The 18,828-nt window shown below is 28.1% G+C and overlaps 1 protein-coding gene across 3 annotated transcripts in view; it reads left to right on the forward strand.

The window, feature by feature from the left end:
- The window catches only part of LOC136976687 (regulator of G-protein signaling loco-like), a 96,658-nt gene that overhangs the window by 62,370 nt on the left and 15,460 nt on the right, over positions 1-18,828 (forward strand). For 2 of the 3 annotated variants that reach the window (XM_067272049.1, XM_067272050.1), the window contains exons 6-12: positions 2,472-2,558; positions 2,636-2,782; positions 6,582-6,804; positions 7,090-7,298; positions 7,455-7,661; positions 8,411-8,608; positions 15,447-15,537. In XM_067272049.1, coding sequence (XP_067128150.1) covers positions 2,472-2,558; positions 2,636-2,782; positions 6,582-6,804; positions 7,090-7,298; positions 7,455-7,661; positions 8,411-8,608; positions 15,447-15,537 — 1,162 coding nt within the window. The remainder of the gene's footprint in view (positions 1-2,471; positions 2,559-2,635; positions 2,783-6,581; positions 6,805-7,089; positions 7,299-7,454; positions 7,662-8,410; positions 8,609-15,446; positions 15,538-18,828) is intronic. The other variant, XM_067272051.1, reaches the window with a different exon arrangement.

Here is an 18,828-nt window from a genome sequence, read left to right on the forward strand (position 1 = left end):
AATCACCAAAATTTAAATTATTTGTAGTTTTTTACAAATGACTGCATTTGCTATTTGCCTTTTATGCTGAGTTGTGGCTTACAGGAATCATGCACAGAAGTGCAGTACTGTAAATCTCTGAATGTGTCTGATATCTATTGGTCAGCTTGGACACTATATACACAATCTGTGATTTTGTTGAAGGAAGATGATGTGAAAACTAGTTTATAAATGGCAAGAGGGTGAAATTTGACAAAATATGGGTTACAGGTTTCATGCATGAGTCCACAGAATTCTAAAAAATAATATAGTCAGATCAGAAAATTGTACAAAATTCTACTGCAGATAAATACAATTTAGATATTTTGGTACATATTTCTAAATTTATGTGATCTAACTTGTACTAATTTTGTAGTCATATGTTAGTAGTACATACCTAGTCTTGTGGATTAATTTTGGGAAATGAAGAATTAAATCAAGTACATTGTACATAGGCTCCTAATGTACTTGCTCTGAACTTGATTTTAGCCCATGACGAAGCCGGCATGTTAGGAGTCATGCTGTTAATGGCATCCATGATTTTTATATGCTAGGCTCTCATGTCTGGCACTTTTGTAGCATATACACAATTTTTGACGTGACCACAAAGAAAAAGTTTAAAGAGGTGACTGGGCAGACCAAGAAATGAGGACTAGCAATGTAGATTGTGTGGCAGTGGAGGTCCAGATTGTCACCATGTGGTGACAAAGGTCCTTTCAAGCATATGTACAGTATACGAAACTTGGAGCATTGATTCAACATTCACCAACACATTTTATTCACATATCTGAACAAATGGATTTTACACTCTATATATATCATTCTCTTAGTGAATACATAAATTAACTATCCAGAAACTTTTGCTAAAAATGAATTATTATAGATAAAATAATATAGTCTTGATAACTTTTTATACTTCTTACTTGATAAGTACAAAGTTAGAACATCTATTTTAATTAACATTAAGTTTTAAAAATAAAATATAATAGTTTTGAAAATTGGGTGTGTATCAAGTATAGTTTATTCTGATAGTATGAAGTAAAATTAATAGTGAAAATTTGTATACAGACATGCATACACAAATATATACATAACTAATAATTTGATTTTGATAAACTAGATATTCAAAATAGAGGGTTGAACTGCAGTGATAAAATGGAAAGACACTTTGAAGTTTTTAAAATATAATTGTTATGCTTTTTTTAAATACTAGCGAGGTTGAGGCCAAAGTTTTAAACGCGAAAATGTGTATGTCGGACATTCAGTGCTGCTTTCTTGTAAGCCTAGAAGTTTGACAATGGTGTTTGGAAAGTCAGTGGAATCATGCTCAACATTCCAAATGCCATTGTCAAACTTCTAGGCTTACAGGAAAGCAGCACTGAATGTCTGACGTATACGTTTTCACATTTAAAACTTCGGCTTCAACCTCGCTACTATACTTGAGAACTTGACATATTACATAAAATTTTTGGATTTCTTAGAATATTATTTTCCTAAGTAATTATATTTTGAATTGCTTTATCTAGGAGTATTTAAGTAGTATAATGTAACAGTCCATTCATAAATGGAGTGAAAAATATAAATTTAAAATTTGCATAATTTTTTCCTAGATTTTTTTATGAATTTACTTAAATTATTGCAATGTTAGATTATCATTAAAAAGACAACATGTTTATATGGAGTGCTGGATTATTCTAACAACTCAATTAATAACTAATGTAATTTTAATAAAACATTGAAGAATGATTTAATTTTAAATTATACACTTGAATAAATTAAAATTTATTCAAGTGTATAATTATATATAAATTTATGTAAATATACAGTCAAACCTGTTTTTATGCGCTCTTTTTATGTGCGATTTTTATTTGTGCGATTTTTTTAATGCGAATTTTTAATTTGTGCGGTATAGTTGGCGACTAGTCTCGTGCGATTCGTCATGTCTCACGTTGACTTATTATAGCTAAATAAACTTATTATAGCATAAATGCAGTTATTATAGTAATATTATTGCATGAATATGCGAAAAATGAAATAATTTACTTTTTAAGTCAACAAAACTCCACCTGGACAAAAATATGTAAAACAGACGATAGACCAGACGATGCAGTCAAGTGCTGACATCTGTTGTCAATAAATTCTATTTCGTACGGTTTTGAGTTATTTTCTATGTGAGACTTTTTTTATGCGGTCCCTGTTGACCACATAAAAAAAATTATTTTTTTAATTGTGTTGCGAAAACTATTATTTACAGCCATTCGTGAAGTTTCGTGAGATTTTTTTTAATGCGTTTTTTTTAATGCGGTCCCTATCCCCCGCATAAAAACAGGTTTGACTGTATATGTAATTTATGTAATAAATATATATGTAAATATAAATAATTTATTAAAAAATAATTATTTATATATTTTATAAAAGTTATATATTAAAGTATTTATTATTATGAATTTCAGGAATTTCTAAAACTGGAATTTAGTCAAGAAAATATTATGTTTTGGATGTCTTGTGAACAATATAATCAACTTACTGATCAAAATGAGGTTAGATTATACATCTTATAATCTTGTTTTAATTAAAACAAATTGTAATTACACATTATAATTCTTTAATATTATAGATGAAACAAATGGCTAATGAAATTTTTAAGAATCATTTATGTATTGGCGCATCAGAACCAGTAAATGTAGATAGTCATGCTCGTCAGGTAGCTCAAGAAGGCTTGGAAAATCCGACACGTGATCTTTTCATTCCAGCTCAAACACAAGTAAATCTATGTCTTGCTATTTATATATTATATATTTATTTAAGTATATTCTGTAATGAGATTTGAATCTTAGCTGCATATCATTCCATGATTAGAAATGTAATTGTTTAATTAAATTAAAGAGGTCCTCAAACTTTTTTGAATGTTGGTTTAACTCATTTGAGGTTCTTTCTTCTTGATGCTAATCAATAATAATTTAAGTAGATTCTATCTTTTTGTTTTAATAGATAAGTTAATTCAACCCTTCTAAATAACATAAATTATACAAATCAATCAAATAGAAAGATAGAATCTACTTAAATCCATGCTTATTCATTATTATGAAAGCAAATGAAGGTTAATGGAATATAAAAATGGTATTATTCTGTGATCCTTATTATTTAAATGTAAAATAGAAACAATGAATTATATTTTTGAGTCTAAATTTTTCCATGTTACAATAATAAATGGAGAATAAGAATTTTTTAATTAGAAAGAGGGATAAATGAAAGTTTTGATTAAACAAATTTAAAAACTTTAAATTAAATTTTGAATATTAGTACTATATATTATTTTTGTTGTTCTTTTAAAATGTTTTTAATATGATAGATAAAAATGATATATGAAATATGATGTTAGATTGATGTATTTACTCAATGTATTAATAAAATTTTATAAACACAAACAACACAAGAGGACATTTTGGATTATCTTGCAATATTTACATAATTGGAATAGTATTACGTTTAATCAAAACATCTTTGTGGATTAGTCTAATTAAATAACATTAATGCATTATTACTCTTTTAAATATTATCAGATTGTAAAATGTTTTCAGGTTACAAGATTTAATGAAAAAGTTGTTAATGTTAATCTATGCATGTCAGTTTCATTAATTATGAGGTAGATGCCAAAAGTTTCCGGCCTAACTATATTTTAGACATGCTAGAAATAAAATAAGGATAGTATTAGATGACACCATTTTTATGTGGACTAATAAAACAGTTTTTATTAGTCCACATAAAGATGGTGCTATCTAATACTATCATTATTTTACAAAAAAGTGATGAAGAGTTGCATGAGGCAGTTTATGAGCATTCTGTAGACTAAACTCTAGACTATTTTTTAAGGGTATTAAAATGCTAATTCCAAGATTTAATAAGTGTGTTGAACTGCAAGGAGACTATATTACAAAATGACATCATTATTTTATATCTATAACATCTAAAACATAGTTAGGCCAGAAACTTTTGGCCTACAACATACTACATATTTTCTGTTAAATAATAATAGATTATATAGGTTGCTATAAAGTAATTAGGAGAAATAATTTAATTTTTCATTTATTTTTAATTCTTACAATTATAGAGAATTTCAAATGTTCATGTAGGCATTATTTAAAATGAAAGTTTTATAAAAAACATTTATATTTTTCAGAGAATTATTATCTGCTACAAAATAATTTATTCATTATCAGGAATCATAAACATTTCAAATATTTTAAGTTAATTTAATATTTGAATACAAGAAAATTACTTACATAAATGTCACTGATTACTTAATATTGAGTTATGGTTTAGAATTAATTTGTAACAATATAATGTACTGTACATGCAGATATAATGGTATGGTATTGTATCTTTTTTTTCTTTCTTTAACTCTTTCTGCCCTGTGGGCACTAAGAGGACCTTCATTAGCAAGCCCATTATGGGTTCGGCCAGGCCCACAGTGGGGCAGCTGGATGGGGAGGGACAGAGCCCGACATATTTGAACGGACCACCGCCGAAAAATTCCTGGGGAATTTTCGATTCCTCTGGATTCAATCCTGGGTCCCCCAGAGCAGTAGGCTGCCACCTTGACCTCTCAGCCATCCAGCTGTCTATGGTATGGTATCATAAAAATATATCATTCCATGGAGTTATAACACTAAAAACAATTGCAAGCTTGTTTAAGGATACAAGTATATAAAAAAGAAAAAGTGCAGATATCCCAAAATGCTGTATTAATTGGTTACAAGCAGTATTTCAATGTCATTGCTGAGTTGATAAAATCAGTAAAAAGGGGTAAGAGGTTTGATGTTTCCATGTTCTGTTAGAAACTGGAGAAGAGAGAACTAATTTTTTTGTGGGTGAGAGAATTGCATCAAAAATAGATGTAAAGATATAATAAGCAGTTTATTTAATTATTCTTAATATAAAATGAACATTTTCAACTGTATTAACATACTATTATCAGATTTACCATTTAATTTAGAAAAGAAGTAGAACAAATACTAAATGTAACTAACAATTGAATATGTAAAATCAAAGCATTAATATTCAGGGTTGTAACCATGCAGGAAGGCAAAGGTTGGCATATCCTACACTAATATTAATACTACCACCACTCACCATCTGCCAGCTCCTACTTGCTGCCCTATACAAATTTAAAAGTAAACAATATTAAAAAAATTGTCGCAAGCAGTTGTGCCTGTTTTCTGTTTCATCCAGTGATCATCAGACTCAAACACTAGGCTACATGAGGTAAACAAGAATAAAACTTAATATTCTTTTTCAAGTTTTTTTTATTGAGCATTGTCGTGTGTATAACTGGTTTGCATATGACATGTAAGGAGCTGCTGTACTGATATGGCAGCTCTTTACACAATAATGTATTGCTAGTGATCCTCTTATGGTAGCCTACCTACCTATGTTATCATACATAAATATCAGCAGGTCTCAGCAATGTGGGTGACACACACTCAGAAACTTTTGGTTATATTCCTGATGTTATACATAATATATATACACATTATACAAACTTGAATGCCAGTTAAACATTCGTTTTTGTTTGTTTTCATCATCTACACACTGTAATTGGTTCAGAATACGTGAATAATTAAACAACATAATTTGGTTTAAAAATGGACACTTAAGTTAGTAGTTTCTTGTTTAATTTAATTTATAATTGTTAAATTTATTTACAAGATTTTGGTAAAAAGATCAACCTAAAGCAGAGCTTGAACCCGCTTGAACCCACTTTAACCCACAAATCCTGCTTACTGTATAGATGACTTATTGGTTACACTGCCAACCTTAGGTCTCATACAACAGTAAACTAGGGCATCATGTGACTGTCATATCATGATAGAATTGAGATGAAGCTGGAAAGAGAGAATCCCTGCACCTGTTAGGCATAGAAGAGGCAATCCAATCACAGGAATCATGATCCTTGCACTTGCTGACACAGATAGGCGATTCGAGAACAAAGTAATTGCCATCGATTGCTTTGTTCATTTTTTGCACCTATTTTCCATTAGGTGCATGCAATGCTGTTTTTATTTTTGACCCTTAAGCCTAAATTCTATTAGGCATGCTCAGTAGTATCAGAAAGCACAGACATTGTGAGTGGTTGTTTGTTTAATTATTTCTTAATTAGCCTTATGATGATCCAAATGGAATCCAGCTCTAGTTTGAATACATTATCATATTAATTTAACCAAATTGCCAAATTAATAAATTTTATCTGGAATAAAAATGGTTTATCAAATTTCAGTGGTTACAATGTATTCATTGTATTTAATTATTGATTCTTATAATTCGATAAACTTGGACATGACATATTTTTTTTCAGATATTGGTGTAAAGTAGTAAATATTTATAATTTGAAACATATACATAATTTTTATTAATAATATAAAAATTAATTAGATAATTAGTTAATTTCAAATGCTTTATTATTTAAATATATTTTCTAATTAGTAATTATGCAAATTTTATATAGAATTTTATGAATTCTTAGGAATGATATAGAAAGTGAAATAAATATATTTTTACAACAGATATTCAATCTAATGAAATTTGACTGCTATCAAAGATTTTTGAAATCTCAAATGTTTAAAGACTGTATGATGAAAGAAATGCAAGGACAACCATTACCTTATCAACCAGATGAAGGACCAGAAGAAGACACTAAGGATAAAGTAAGAGTTAAACAAAAAGGAAAAGAAAAGAAGGAAGAAGGAGAAGATAAAAAAAGGAAGTCATTAATACCTTGGCATAGATGTAAGAACATTTGTTATATTTTTATTAATCTATAAAATTTCACAGGGATTGGACTAAAGTGGTTGAAAGATAATAGTACAAAAAACATTTTAAATTGATTATATTATTTAAAACACAAAACGAAAACAAAGTGTTAATCTTAATAAAAGAACAGTCATGACTTCTATGGCTTCTCTCTTAAGAGCTGATTTTCATATTTATATCTGTATTTGAAATTAATATGAAAATTAAGCTTCAAGTTTATTTCAGTTATTAAATTGAAAATAAATATTTAATTCATTTCAGTGAGCAAAACTAAAACTGCAGATGTAAAAATTGTAACTGCTAAATTTGGAGATCGAAATTCGGACTTAAGAAAATCATCTAAAAAGAAAAAGAAAGACCTTATCAAAAATGAAGATGCAAGTTCTACACGTTCTGATATGACAGATAGCCATTCTTCGTTAACAGGAAGCGAATTAGGACTAATATCAAAACACATACCATCTAGAGAGGTAATGTAAAAATATATCGTACATAGTTAATGAATGGAGGGATTAATAAAGTAACTAACTAACTAACTATGCTGAAAATTATAATCCTCTTTACATTTTTCTTATAAATTTTTAAACCTGTCTCTCTTTTGAATTGGAACTATTTCATTTTGGTAGTCTTTGAACTCTGCTGAATTGGCATTGTTCCCTGGCCAAGGTGGAAAAGATGGATACTTTTTATGTCGCGTGATTTTGTCTGATTCCTCTACTGCTGTTGTGAAGACTCAAACAGGTGAAACAATTGGTGAAATGCTGCAAAGGATTCTGGAACGTCGTGGTCTTGCTTACACAGCCCTTGAGGCATATATAGTAGGATCAGAACAGGTCAGCAGTCACCTGTCATAATTAATAAGACATTTTTTGGCTAAATATATGCCAAAAATTGTTTTACATTTCTTTCCAGAATAATCTTATTTTTAAATTTAAGATGAAACCTATCACTAAGTTTCTATTTGTAATGTTAATCTCTATTTCTGAAACTTGCGTAAAATAAATTTCTAACTTATATTTTGATTATCAATACTTTATGTATTTTCACCATTTACGTAGATAACTTTCTCTAAATTAATTTATTGATTTACAGTGTTCATTTAAATAAAAAAATTACAAAATTTGATTAATATAAAATAAGCATAATATTAAGCTGAACTTTGTTGTTGGTATCATATGGAAGACATGAATTTAAATTAATCATATAAAATCAAAGCTTATATATTATCCTGATATCAATAAATTACTTTAAATTCTCATTTATCATATTTCAAATACATGATTACTTGATATAATATTAAGTTAAAAATATGAAATTTCAAAGATTGTCTATTATATGATTAATTCATAAAATTTTCTGTAGTAGTAATATAATTTAAAATCAATGAAGAAATATTAAAAACTGTCTGAAAAAGAATGGCATAATACATAGAGATTGAACATACTTTAATTTTATTTTCTATATATATGTATAAATATATAATATTTATATATATGTGGATGTATATAATAATAACATAGTTTATATATGCTTTAATTCTTCTATTTAATAATGATTTTATTTATTTCATTTTTTTTTACAGCTACTTGATCAAACTGCTGATGTATCAACTTTAGGGTGTAAAGAGGTTAAAGTGGAGCAAGTTATTCTCTTTTGTTTAGAATTACCTAATAAAAAGACCATTGGTGTTCGAGCAAAACCAGATAAATTATGTAGTGAGGTTATCAAGCCAATTCTTCAGAAACATGGATATAAAATCGATCAAGTCGTAATGCACATTGTATGTAATCAATTTTAATTTATATTTTAGATTTATAATTAATTTTTAAAAATTTTAATCTATTAATTTTTCATAAATACAAGGGTAATCTCAAAAGTAAGGTCTCATATTTTTTTAAAAATACAAAAAAGAAACGTTTATTTTCAATAATGTTCATATCATTTTAAAGCTTGAATGTTCATCTATTTTTCTACATAATTGCCATTTCGGTTGATGCATTTTTGTTTGCCCATGTCACACCAGCTCATCGCCATGTTGTGTTAAACCAATTGAAATTCATCGCCAATTGACAGAAGTGTATGGTGAGTCATGCATAGATGTCAAAAACATCTTCAAGTGGTGTAGGGAGTTTGCAGCTGATTGTACTGAAATTCACGACAAAGAAAGATGTGGGAGACTGTCAATTTCCGACAAGACAGTCGAGAAGGTTAAACAAACCATGCGTGAAGATCAGCGAATCACACTGAATGATCTCTGCATTTTGGTTCTTGGGGTTTCCCAATGCACCAATCATAGGATTTTTACAGAAAAGTTGCAATATCGAAAGGTGTGTGCAAGATGGGTCCCATGACATGGCGGTGAGCTGGTGTGACATGGGCATACAAAAGTTGCCACAGCGCCTACAGAAATGCATTGACCGAAATGGTGATTATGTAAAAAATAGATAAATGTCCAATCTTTAAAATGATATGAGCATTATTAAAAATAAACGTTTCTTTGTATTTTTAAAAAAATAGGAGACCTTACTTTTGGGATTACCCTCGTATAAACTAGTCTAAACAAAATTTTGTTTAAACTATTTAAGAAATTCAATAATATTTTTACTTTGAATAATAAATGAGTCAGTATTATTTTTAAGAATTTTCTCCCCCTTATTTTGAAGAATTATAAACTAAAAAAATTCAGAAAGTAATTTTATCTTATTCTGTATGAAATAATTTTGAAGTTTTGATCCTAATTCAAGATTACTTTTTGATTTTATTTTACACTACTTATAATTTTTTATTATTTATAATAATAAGTAGTAAAGGAGATTAAATTCTTAAAAATAATAATGACTTATTTATTATTCAAAGAATTATTTAAAGTAAAAATACTATTGAATCTCTTACATAATGGCATTTAAATTGGAGTTTTTGTACCCTCTTTAAAGTTTTGGATAAAATTATGAATAATGCACATGAAAAGTCAAGTAAGTAAAAGTGCAACAGAAGTGGATCAAAAATAAATTTATTTTAATAAAAAAATTTTTATTATTATAATTTTAACTTTTAGAAATTCAACATACAGAATTGATTTGTTCAAAAATATTCAAATAAGCAAAATACATAAGAATAAAAGATTTTTCTAAGTTGCTGTAAATATGTATGATAACTTTCAGAATTGATATTCTTTCAGGAACATCAAAAGCATCAAAAGTAATATCAAAACTCATTAAGAAAATATAGTTAAATTTATACTGTCCATTTCTGTTAAAAATAAAGTAAATTCCAGTTTTATGTCGTTAATATGATTTTATGATTATACAAATCAGTAAAATTTAAACATCTAAATGAAGTTTTATTTTTAATTTAATCAATTTTATATGAAAATTTTAAAGTTGTAAATATAATCTTGTTTTTGGATTCTTAATCTTTATTTATAAACTTTTTATTCTCATATAAACATCTAAACCTAATAGTTATATATTAAAGCCAAACAATTCCTGAAATATATTGGGCATTTAATTAATAATGATACAGTAGCTCAATATAATTTGGCAATTGTTTGGCTTTATTATTTTTCTCTCTTGCTGTTTTGGGAATTGTCTATAGCAGCAGTGGCGGCCTTTGGGAGTGGTGAGTAGGGCATTCGCCCGGGGCCTCACTCTTGCAGGGGCCTCGCGCAACAACTCGATTAGAAAAAAGTTGATATTTAAAACTTTTTATTTTATCCTTAGCTATTAGTTATAAGCCACAAACATCATTTTTAAATCCCTACGTATATCTTTTAAGGCATTTATGTACCTTAGTTTATCATCATTAATAATTTGTCGTCTTTATGATTGTTAACTTTTATAAATCTTCTAATATAATATTTTAAAACTCTAAACTTATTTATTTATAACTTTTGCATTTCTTGTCAATCATCAGAAATATCTATTTTCCATTCACATATTTTGCACAAAGGACAAGGGCCTCGCAAAGATCTTCTTCCCGGAGCCTCGCAATGATTAAGGTCGCCGCTGTAAAGCAGTAATGGCCAACTTTGAAATGGCTGAGGATCAGAAATTAGTAAATATGTTATTGGGACAAGAAGTTCAAATTTTGTATGCTATAAATGGTTATCTTAGGAATGAGAATAAGAGATGATGATTTTGAAATCACTATATTCAAAATTTAATAATTATTTTACAATAAATACAAATATATAGACAACTGAATCCAAACATTTATAATTAACAAGTCATTAATTACTACTTAGTTTTGGATGAAATTAAACCAGCAGTTAATGATTTTGTAACAAGCACAAGACAAAATAATTTTAAAATATTACCAATTTATATTATTTTTGATGAGACTATTATTATTATCTATCAAAATTTGGAAATTCAGATCTGAAGGGTAACTACTTTAAAAGCAGAAAGTCTTGTGATATTGTCTTTCTCAGGATTGATAAGTAGATTAATTTAAAAGTAGTTTTATCTAATGGCAAAATTCAAAATCTAAAGGTTTCATTTTTGATCACTGCTACAGAACAGATTAAATTGGAATTATTGCTTTCTGGATTAAGATTATTTTGACATTTTTTTAGCATAAATGGTATATATATATATATATATATATATATATATTATATATATATATAATATGAAGCTGGCCATTGATTAATTGCAACTATAGAATATTAGCTGTTTATAACGGCAGAGTTTCATGGTTAATAGAGGCCATATGAAACTGTTTAGTGGTGGATGGTTGAGAGGCCATCAGTTGATCATCACTGATCTATACATATGTAGAATATGAACATTATCAAGTAGTAATATTTTCTTATAAGTACTGTTCAAAAGGAAACACTACACTGTTTTTTAATAATAGTGATTGAAGTTTGAATTGAAATAAAGTGACAGTAGTTGTCACTTTATTTCAATATTATCAAAAGATAATATGGTGCTAATTGTTTTATTTTATAATATATTTAGTGACATTACACATAAAAAAAAAAAATTTCATTTAAATGGCCTCATGATTGCATTTGATAGAGTGAATACAATTTATCCAATTTTCAATTTACTCTGGTACATAAATCAGGCTGGTATCTCATCAATAACACAAATGATATTCACTTTAAGGTTGTCAACAGATTGTTATGATTTTTTGGAATAAATAAGGGATTTAATGTGACCCCATAAAAAGTAATCTAATGGAGTTCAGTTGCTAGATTTTAGTGGCCAGTTAAAAGCTGCATTTCTTAAAATAATTCTGTCACTGAACTTCTTGCTGGAGTGTGTGCCCCAGCAATTAATCCAATTTTTTCAAATTTTTTTTTACTAAATGACATGTCATGAGTTCTATTAGTCAGTTATGTTATCATAAATCAAACAAAGTACATGAAACATTGGTTGAATTTTGATAATAAGTTTTAATAACTTCAACATGTTGAGGAACTGTAAATTACCTCTTCACAATCGAAAAAGAACTAAGGTGCCTGTGATAATTTAAAGTTCTATTGCTCTTAATGGAAAACCGTGTACAAACTAGTAAATAAAAAATTCATAATCCTGCAGATTATATAATTTAGGAAGGTTTAAAAGGTTTTTTAACATATTTTTTAATAGTTTGAATGATAATAGTATGATAATGATAAAATTATTGCATAAAAAAACAGCAAATATAAAATTTATCAGTTTTTATTTTCACTTAAAGTTGTTCTTTTGGTAAACAGCTCAGTTCTTACATCTTTTGACAAGCATGAAATGCTAAAAGTTTAAATTTTTAATACTATAAAATGTTTTTTGAGACTAAAACTTTCATCAACAGATCACATTAAAAATAATTTAATCAAATGAAAGAAAATAATGGTCTAAATAAAACAGCAGATTAACAGTTTGAACAAACATTAAAATTGTTGGATCTTTACAAAATTCTAAAAATAATCAAAACTAGGTGAGATTTTCACCTGTCTTTGATTATTTTTAGAATTTTGATTAATGGAATAATTAATCTGTTCTTTTGTTCAAATATATTATATTTATTGTTATCTGAAGATATGAGAAATTTCATCTTTTAAAACATTTTATAGTATTAAAAAATTTAATCTCCTAGAACTTTTAGCATTTTATATTTCTTTGTTGATATCAATGAACCAAATGAGTCAAGGAATATGCTTACATCTTTTACTTTTTATTTTATTTTCTGCATAAAACATTTTTAATTCTTAAAATATAATTTATTAATAATGATAAAACACTGTTCATTTCAAAAAAACTTTTATCTATCGAGAAGTTTTTTTAGCTTCTTTACAATTTTTAATGAATCAGAGACTTAACCAATTCATGAATTATGTAACAGTCTTCTTGTCATCTTTTCTTAAAAATGAATTCAAAAAGGTTTATTGAAATATTAACTTGCATTATCTTAAAGCTAATTTTAGCAATTTAAACATGATAATGATACTGATGCAAATAATGAAATTATAGTATTTTGCAATTATGTAAATAACTAAAGATATCAGCTATTTATTTTCATTGAGAAACAAGTGAAATTCAATAATCAAAATGATTGATTGCATAGACACTTTTAAATTTAGTTTTATAAAATATTTTTTTGCTGTTTAAAAATTTTTTTATTTCTCAATATTAAAATTGAGATTTAAAAGCATTTTAGCATTCATCAAATATACAGTATATTATTTAAAATAACTGTATAAAGACTGGCATTTTGAATTTAAATTTATCTTAGTAAAGTAAATTTAAATTTAATGGAAAGTTTGAACAAGATAGACGATGTAATGAAATTTGCACATCGATTTTGCTTAAATTGAGTTTAATCACTAATCAAAACAGTAAGCATTACATTAATAGTTATGTTAATTACATAGTTAAACTTATTTTTTTGGCATTTTAGGTGAAACATTTATAAGGAATTTCAAGTTGTTACTGATAATATATATATCATTTCATGCAATATACACCATGAAAGCATTGTTTTACAAGTAAAATCATAAAGACCAACATTATGACTTGCAGACATTGGAATGCATTTATCAAACAATTTATATTTCCTTCTTATTCATTTGTATTGTTCCTTATTTATTGAAAACATAATAATTGTCCTGTGTGAAAATATCAGCTTTAGGAATATTAGCATGTCAATCTTTCGATCAAGTAGATTTGATTGTGTTAGCCAATAATACAAATGGCTCATTGTTTTGAAAAATGTTTTTAAAATATTTATTCTTCTTATAACCCAGTTTTTTAATGATTATGACTAGGAGTAATTAAATTAATTTTAAAAAAATGGATTCGGCTGTTTTGCTAAAACAAAATGTTTTTCCTCAACAACTCAAAAGAAGAGAAAATGATAAAAGAATCAATAATAATAATAATAATATTTTAAAACAATCATAACTGTAGAACCATTACTATGATTAGTGGCATTGCACTAAAAAGTATATGATGTGTGATGCTGTAATATTTCTAGAAACAATAAATTGACATTTAATATTCAATTTCATAACTTGCAAATGTAATACTGTATTCTCATTAGTTATTACTCTATTCATTTATAAAATTGGAATAGAGTTGAGGGTATAAGGATCATCTATAGTAGGAGTGAAGTGGCTTTAACAAATTGTGGAATGTCTTACTTAGGGCTTTGAAATATCCCAGGCAAAATGGGTCTGGGATACCATACTGGAAAATTTTTGGAAGTATAATGTAATGCTTTTAAATAATGTATGTACAGTAATATTTAGACTTATGCGAACCCGGAGTTACGCGATTTTCAAATCTCGTCGATTCATCTTTTGTTTGAGCGCCACGCAACTCTTGATTACTCACTCTCCCCACACTATTGCTCAGCTTTTATGTTCAGACATGTCGCACAGAATCAACGCATAGCTACAATTTATTTTGTGTTATTTATTTCTGTGTTTGTTATATCCACGGAGACTTGAGAGACTCTACTATGTCATCCAAACGAAGTGGAACTGATTCTTCTGCATCAAACAAGAAAAGAAAAACTTTATCTTTGGAATGTAAAGATAACATTATGAAAGACTTTGATACAAAAATGAAAAGTGGTTACAAATTTTAGAAAATATAGACTCCGACGCAGAAGCGCATTTCTTCTACAAAACGAGAAATAAAAAAATTATTAGTATGCTACGAGGAAATTTTGCGAGAGAAAAAAAATTTTTTGAGCCATCAGACAAATTTGTTAGATTTTATGAAGCCTTCTACATCAAAATAACTTCGGTTTACGATTTTAATAATATAATTTGTTATATGTGTGTATTATCTAAGATTTTATTAAACATTTTTTCTAAATTATTGTTTTCTTTAGTCTCCGGCCCCAATTAAAAATAATTTGTATGTATTTATATGCGAAATTATACCTCGACTTACGCGAATTCAACTTATGCGGTTATCACTTGGTCCCACCTATTGCGTAAGTTCGGGGTATTACTGTATTGTACATATAAAATATTTGTTTGAATTTCTAATTATATTATTAAAAATTATGCAGTTTCAAATGCAAATAGTTGAATTAAATAATCCCATTTTTATTTTATATATATATATATATGATATAATATGATATGATAGTTTCATTAATAATTAATTTATGTATTTTAGGCAAGCACACAAAAGCAACTTCCCTTTAGTGTCCCTATCACAGTTTTAGATAGTGAACGGGTTATTTTACAAACCAAAGAAGATTTTGCAGGTAAAAACATTTAATTAATAAGTTATTTGTGTGTTTAATACATTGAAATATAAATTAATCATCCAATATTCTGCTATCATAAAATGTTTAGAATAAAAACTAGCTGTTTAAAGTATGTGTGTACCTAATGTAATAAAGTTACGTTGGCCTTACTTATTTATTCACTGACATGAAATATTTAACTTTGTTACCAGAAAAGTCTAAAATTCTAAAAAAGTAAAATATTTTATGAAAATTCTTAATATATTTGTCAACTTAGACATTAATTATTAATAGTTCACAAATATATTAAGAATTGAAATAAGGACAATAAGGCAATAATAATTATTTTATGAAAAGTTTAGTACTTGATGCTTATTGAATGCCACAGTGTACATCTATTGATTAATTTAAATATCATTTACCTTCTTTTAAGATGTTTTTTATATGCAGTAGTCACAATTACTAAGAGCTTGTAACTGAGGTTTTGTATTATACAAAGTGACTTGTGGAGTCCTCTGCACTTCATCAATAAAGACAAGAGAACACAGTACGATACAGTTTGTTTCATAAGTTTTTTCCAGATAATGTGTGATATTCAAAAGTGGCTCTACAAGAATTTAGTCTAGTGACTTAGAAAAATAAAGAAGATGCAACTGTCTTTTGACATAATAAACTCTTTATAACACTGAATGACACTTATTTTTTCTATGTGATTTTGACATGAAGTGCTTTTAGTTAGTCTAGTGACTTCTTGAGACAATACAAGTGACTTTTAAAAATGAAAAAAAATGTTATTTACAATCTTCATATGGTTGACAAGTATATTACAAGTTTTTATGGCTTATCATCAGTGAACATTTTTAAACTGTTTTTGCATATTGTAGCAGAGTTTGTAGCTTACAATAAAAGGTGATCTCTGCAAAGAAAGACCATTTGTTAGTTCCTGGTGGTTGGAAAGGGCAGAAGTGAAGATGTTTTCGTATCTTCTGTATTTTCTATATTTCTAGATTTTATAACAATATTCTTGTATTTTGTCGACCAGTTTATACCAAACATTCTATGTTATCCAAGTTTTTCTAGGGTATCTCAGTTTACATTGATTAATTGAAACTCACAATATGTATAATTATATCCTGAATAGCTACTTTTTTAAATGTGATTTATGTTTGAATATAATTTTTCAATAATTATCTGAAAATATAAAATGTTTGAATGATTTAAATATCAAATTAATAGTAATTTGCTATTAATTTGATTAAATTACTTTTGTTTCTGGGTGTTTAGAATATATCAAACAACTAGCAGGTAGGCCTGGCGTTGCTTGGGCAAAAGTAACAATAGCGATTATTAAGATTAAGTTATAGTCACAAAAGAAAAAGATTAATTTCATCAACAAACTAAGTATTTCTAAAGAAAGGTCGAATTTGAAAATCGAATGTTCTAATATTGTTTGATTTTCATGACGTGTTCTGATTATATCGTTCGATTTTCATCGAATGTTCTAAAGAAGAAAAGTCGAGAAAAACCGAACTAATCTGTTTAAATTTGAAAATCGAATATGTTCTAACATATTACTCTTTTTATTTTTTATTTTTTTCCAGAGCCCGTAAATCTTGCACATTGCTTTCTCTTGTTCTCAATTGTTACTTAACACTTCCATTGTTGACCTTTCATTGTTACTTAACACTTTGGTACTTTTAATTGTGTGGCTTTCTCTTAACAATTCCATTGTTACGTAACACTTCCATTGTTGACATTACCATTGTTACTTAACACTTCCATTGTTGATGGAAGTGTTAAGCCTTAATCCTGTCCCTCTCCTCCATAAGGAGGTATTTCGAAAAATCCCTTCTTAGTGTGCGTTCTCGTGATGTAACCTAACTGTGTGTCAAATTTCAACTTTCAACACTTAACTGTTTTGGCTCTGCGCTGATTTTTATTATCATCAACTCATCTCTGTAATGTATTTAGTTAAGCCTTAATCCTGTCCCTCTCCCCCGTGGGGAAGAATTTCGAAAAATCCCTTCTTAGTGTGCGTTCTCGTGACGTACCCTAACTGTGTACCAAATTTAACTTTCAACTCCTAACTGTTTCGGCTGTGCACTGATTATTATTGTTATTATCAACTCGTCTCGATTATATATATAGATATAATAAACTAGCGGATAAGCCCGGCGTTACTCGGGCAAAAAGTAATGATAGCGAAGATTAAGATGATTACATTATAGCCAATCTTACCTGTTTTCACAGAATGCAAGAATTAGGTCCTCTTGTTTCCAGACTAATTAGAGAATTTTTAGATGGGTCTAAAATATGTTCGATTTTCTGCAAAAACGCAAAAAACCGCATCTGCGCCTGTAAATCTTGCACGCTGCTTTCTCTTAACACTTCTATTGTTAACACTTTCGTTGTTGACACTTTCATTGTTAACACTTCCCTCGAGGGGGGAAGTGTTAACAACCTCTCCCTCGCAGAGATAATTTTGAAAAATCTCTTCTTAGTGTATGTACCCTATTAAAACGCAATCAAAAACGCAAAAAACCGCATCTAAAATAGTATAATAGAAGCCGAGCTCTTCAGGATAAGACTTAATCCTCTCTCTCTCCCCTGTGGGGGGAGTTTCGAAAAATCTTTTCTTAGTGTACATTCTCGTGACGTACCCTAACTGTGTACCAAATTTCAACTTTCAACCCCTAACCATTTGGGCTCTGCACTGATTATTATTATTATTTTGTTGGGTTAAGTGAGATATACTCGGTTAACACCGGTGGCTGTGTACTATGCCGGACCAAAGTCAAGGCATAGTAACCAAAACAGAAATTAAAGAAGTGTATCAGTGTGTGTGTCTGTATTCAGGAATTTTCTCACAATATGACATGTATTCAATATAGTGGCCTTCTGTAGTGTGATGTATGTGTTTCTATTCAATTGTAATGTGCCCAGGCTTTTGTGTAGTGTGTGTGGTATGACATCTGTAGAGGAGAGAACAACAGGTACAATAAGCACCTTATCCATCCTCCACAGATGCCTTATTTCCTGGGCGAGTTTATTATTATTATTATCAACTCGTCTCGATTATATATATATATAGATTTGATATTTAAAGCTATTTGCTGAACTTTAATAAAAATGTTAAATATTTGCCATGAAAATTTTTATAGCAGAATATACTTAATGAAAAATTATATGTATTAAATATATTCTGCTAAACCAATCTTTTCTTGAAAAGTTCAGTTTTTATTTTTTGAAAAGCTTTTCTATGGTTTGCAATTGTGCCAGACTGTGGTACAGCTATAGTTTGCTGCATAG

This window comes from Centruroides vittatus, unplaced genomic scaffold (genome assembly GCF_030686945.1).
Source record: "Centruroides vittatus isolate TY-2023 unplaced genomic scaffold, ASM3068694v2 contig_417, whole genome shotgun sequence".
NCBI classification, from domain to species: Eukaryota; Metazoa; Arthropoda; class Arachnida; order Scorpiones; family Buthidae; genus Centruroides; species Centruroides vittatus.